The sequence below is a fragment of the Pelobates fuscus genome, chromosome 5 (genome assembly GCF_036172605.1).
Source record: "Pelobates fuscus isolate aPelFus1 chromosome 5, aPelFus1.pri, whole genome shotgun sequence".
In the NCBI taxonomy this organism is placed as follows: domain Eukaryota; kingdom Metazoa; phylum Chordata; class Amphibia; order Anura; family Pelobatidae; genus Pelobates; species Pelobates fuscus.
The window spans coordinates 206,725,745-206,730,555 of record NC_086321.1 but is presented as its reverse complement, the minus strand read 5'-3'; the positions used below and the strand labels follow the sequence as shown (position 1 = coordinate 206,730,555).

General features: G+C 43.1%; 1 protein-coding gene across 1 annotated transcript; it reads right to left on the bottom strand.

Annotated features, from left to right (window-relative positions):
- Positions 1-838: 838 nt before the first annotated feature.
- GAS1 (growth arrest specific 1) lies at positions 839-3,666 on the bottom strand. The gene has a single exon (XM_063454977.1). The coding sequence runs from the start codon at positions 2,941-2,943 to the stop codon at positions 2,035-2,037; it is 909 nt and encodes a 302-aa protein (XP_063311047.1). The 5' UTR covers positions 2,944-3,666; the 3' UTR covers positions 839-2,034.
- Between the last annotated feature and the right edge of the window lie 1,145 nt (positions 3,667-4,811).

The following is a 4,811-nucleotide window of genomic DNA, read 5'->3' as shown; positions in this document are numbered from 1 at the left end:
TAAAATGTCCATAAATTCTCTGCAAAAATAGGATTCACTTCACAACAAATCTATAAAATACACTGTACAATTTGAAACACATCCATTATTTTATGTACCTTTCTTAAAAGCATCACATTGGTGAGCGCATAGAATTCATCTCTATATTTTAAATAAATTATTCAGAGGATACGTTTTATATAAAAATATGTACACATGTATAACAACCTGAAATATAAAAAACAATCCACTTTTAAATACACTATTTATAAGTCTTGCCAGACTGAATCACATTGATACCTTTAGTAGCAATATAAAAATCTGAATGCTATTTACACAATATCGATAAAGGTGTTTTTTTTTTTTTTTTTTATTATGGCAGTGCAGAGCTTTTAGACAAGTTGCTTTTCTCAAGTAATCCACCACTTAACTGAGGAGGAGATAAATGATAAGGGTTTCCCCTGCTGAAAATAATTCAAATTAAAAAAAAAATTACATTTGCATAACAATGCCAAATGCTGCATCACAAAATAAAATCTCATAAAAACAAAGGGGTTTATTTACTAATCAATGACTTGTTAAAGGTGAACAAATGGGTTGCAAAAGTTATGACTAGTTTATACATTTGAAGGGTTTTTTTTTTGTCCAAATTTCAAAAGTTGCTAGTGAGCACACCCTAATTCACTATTTAGTGGATAGTTAATACAATGTTAAACAAAAATCTGCAGAAGCCATAAGACTTGCTTTTCCCACAGGAAGTCATATGGCTTGACTGGTGTGCAGATTTTTGTTTAACATTGTATTAACTATCCACAGACTTTAGGTTGAAGGGGTTTTCAATCATAATTTTTCCCCACCATAACCTATTTGGTTTTTCCTTCACTATTTAGTGAATAGACCCCAGAATCTTTATGGATGGTAATTCACAACAATGGTGGTTTTATTAAAAAAAAAAAAAAGTGATGCTATCTCTACCTCTGAAACTTGTAATCAGTTGTTGTAAATCTGCATTCTGAAATTAAGACATTTTTTCTGTGCTTTAAATACCAGAATCTCTTAAACACAGTAAGGCAAACTTGGAATAGTTTTTGAGTCTGGCATTGGTGAAAGAGGCACTGAAGGGTTAAATCAGTAACTGTAAAGCAGTCATTTTGGGAACTTCAGCTGGTACACCTGTCACAGTGTTTTCAAACAAGCATTTAAGCCTAGAGATCACTGAATTAATACAATTAAAGGCATTTCTGGTGACTATGCTAACTCTTAAAGTGTGTACAGTACTGCATAGTGGATACATAGAGATTTATATGTAAAAAGCAGTTTGGGGCAAAGTTGTAAAAGTGCATCAGAATTTGTTTTCACTCATGACTAATTCACTGTTAGAACTTTACTCCAGAACTGCTTTTCATACATAACTCATATATAGTTTTTTATATACATATAACCCATATGTTTTACAACTAACATGACATACGTTGTCCTAGTTGACCCTCTCCCCCCTCTTCCAACTGCTTGGATGTGCAGGTATTTAATACAGGCAAGAACAGCTGATGAGAGGGTGAGACTATGGCAGGGTGAATGGTGGTTAAATGAGCACTGTTAAACTTATGCATACACTGGCACCTGGTCTGGCAGCTCTTCAGCTGTCTTTAGATTCCGACTCTCCTCCCATAGCGCCCACATGTAAATAGACCTGTTAAGGCACAGCTTTAGTAAGGTGATAAGAGTGGCACTGACTTGGCATCAAGTAATCACCAACCCGCATGTTACATCAGATTGACATGTGAGTGCCTGGAGTGTCAAAGTGTTCATCCAAACACCCACACGCAAAGAGGGCACCTAGTACCTCAGTGAATAGGGTGTGATGGTAGCAGCCAGTGACCCTGGGATGGGGAATAAAACAGCACTCATAGGGGTTGTGTGTATAAATAGTATTTCTGGGGCACAGTTTAAGAGTGGAGTTCTAAGAAATTTTCCATTTATAGAACGTTGCCCCAGATTGACTCTTTATACCCAACTCATAGCATGACACACATTGACTTGTCCACATCAACCCAGCTATAGCAACCCCAACATTAGTCCAATGGCTGCCAGGAGAGTCCACGAAAGGGGAGAGCAAGCAGTAGTCCCATTGCCATCACTGCCCTGATTGACCTTCCTGCCCTCCACCATCACTCCGTCCTCAATAGAGCCTTTACTGCCCCCAATCTCTTCATCATCGTACTCCTCCCCATAGTCATAGTCTGACCCCCCGCTGCTGCCCGGGCCCCCCATACCCATCTCCGACCCAAAGCAGAGCCTGGCCATGTTCTCCTTGATGGACTCGCATATGGCCCTCTCCATGCCGTCACACACACAGTCATTGAGCAGCATGGCCTTGGGCACCTGCATCATGTCCTCGATCACCGCCCTGCACTCCTCCGTGCAGCGCAACCCATTGAACAGCCGCCCGCAGTGGTTCAGGTAGCGGCCCAGCGAGATGCTGCATCGCCGGTCAGCCTCGCACACCCTGCGGGCTTCCATGCAGCCCATCACCGCCCCTCCTCCCGCGCTGCTCCCGCCACCTCCAGCATGGGCGCCACCTCCGGCACCTCCCCCGGCCGAGCCGCCGCCGCTGGTCCTGGGCATGCACGGCTCGATGGCCCGCTTGGTGGCTTTGCACACCTCGTCCATGGCGCAGTCGCAGTCCTCCAGCGCGGGCCCCCGCTTGGTGTGGTTGAGCTGGATGAGGGCAGCGATGCAATGACTGGGGCAGCGGCGCCGGCCGGAGCTATGGGACGAGGAGGGGGTCTCCCCCGGCCTGGGCAGCACCGAGGCGCAGGCATCCGTGTACTGGCTGTAGGCATAGTGGCACTCCATTTCGCCCTGGCACTGCATCATCGCCTGCCAGCAGATCAGTCTCCGGCCCGCCGCCAGCCCCAGTACGGAGCCCAGCAGCAGCAAGCACGGGATCCTCCAGCCAGCCATGGTAGGGGCCAGTGGGGGCAATTCACACAATAAAACAAGCGTGGGCTCAGCTGGAGCAGGGATGTGAGAGCATGGGAGCCTCAAAGCTGCCAATCCATCCAAGTACTAGCCCTCCTGGTCCTCCTGCAGAGCTGGTCCTCACTGGGAGAGTTTGGAGAGGGGATGGCAGGGACTGCAGACCGGTGCCCCCTTGCAGGGCACACAGCTCATGTCTCCTGCCTTGCTGGGTATCCTTCCACAAGTGCGCTCTGGCTGGATATTGTCCCCTTCTGCTGCCTCCAACCAAGAGTTCCTCACAATGAGCCGGCTGTAAAGTAAAACGGCTGAGTCCTTAGCTGTCCCATTCACTGCTCTCCTCCAGGGTGAAGCTGGAGTATTTTCACTTTCTCACAGAGGGGAGGAGAAAAAGAGGGAAAAGAAAAAAAAAACTTGGGGTCTGTAGAGGCTTCTGCTACTGACCCACTGATGGTTCTCCTGTCAACAAACCAGGGATCAGTCTGTGAAGTGTTTGCAGGCTTTAAATACACAAACTGCACTCACAACGTGCTCCCATTACACCTCATTATGCATGCATGGAAAAGCAAACAAACACAAAATAGAGCGATGCTGCTGCTTCTCATCCAGCCTGCTCAACCTCTCTGCTTTTCTCCTGATCTCCTCGCCCTTTGCTCAGCCCCTTTCCCGGGTCTCTTTCATGCCATTGGTCCAAAAAGGCTTGTTGTTGAAACTTTTTTTGTGTGTGTGTGACTGTGAGTGCGTGTGTTAGAGAGAGATCTTCTGAAGGGGGATGGTGATGGATGGAGCAGAGGGAGGGGGCTTTGGGAACCAAATGCTTTTGAAAGAGTGACATATATCCCACCCATTTCTACACCCCCTCCTAATATTTTATTTTATTTTTTTTGTCCTGGCTGTGTAGTCCTGTGTTGGAACAATTGAACATTTACAGACTGCATCGATTGCATGAAATCAGCTCACTATTAGGTTTTACCTATAACTAATGCAATAAGGAATCACACACAAAATATTTGATAAATCAGAATAGTATTACTTATAATTATTATGAGAAGAGCATTTTGTTGCAAATATTTGCTTTTAAATACATTGCATCTCTTAACAAATGAATCTGAGGAAATCTATTTTTAATTATTATGATTATTATTATCATTCTAGACACCAGGGTATGCCACAGAACTGTAAGCTGTTTGAGCAATGCCCTTATCACCTTATGTTCCCAAACATCAAAGTTTTCTTGTTGTTACTACTTGTTAGTCCACCTATTGTACAGCACTGCAGACTATGTTGGCGCTTTATAAAATGAATAATAGCAAAATAGTATTTTTTGTTTTTTTGTTTTTACAAAGTACTCAGAGTTTGGCGGACTACTGATCACAGAACTGACAATTTAACATTAGATTTATTGTACATGATCTCATATATAGCATGATATTGTTACCCCTTCAGAAATCAATGACAAATTATTACTACTGTTATTTATTTGTATAGAGTCAGAAAACACAAAGTGCTAGGTACACAAGTAAAGAGTATTTTTGAAAAGACACCAACAAACTGATACAGTAGGTTTTGATAGTCGTGACAAGAAGCTTACAATCAAAATAGGAATGAGTTGGAATAGACAAAGTTGTTTGTAAAGAATGAATAGCATAAGCAACATGATTGTTTAATGATGCGGTATACCCATTGCAGATGTCAGATTGAAGAGACAGATTTTACAGAGGAGAAGATATATTGTATATACAGAAATCTGCTGCCATACTTTCATCGTATTAAAAAACAAAGTAAAGAAAGTTATAACAAGTCCTTTTGCTTTATCGCTTACAAACATTTGGCGATGAATATTGCAGAATGAA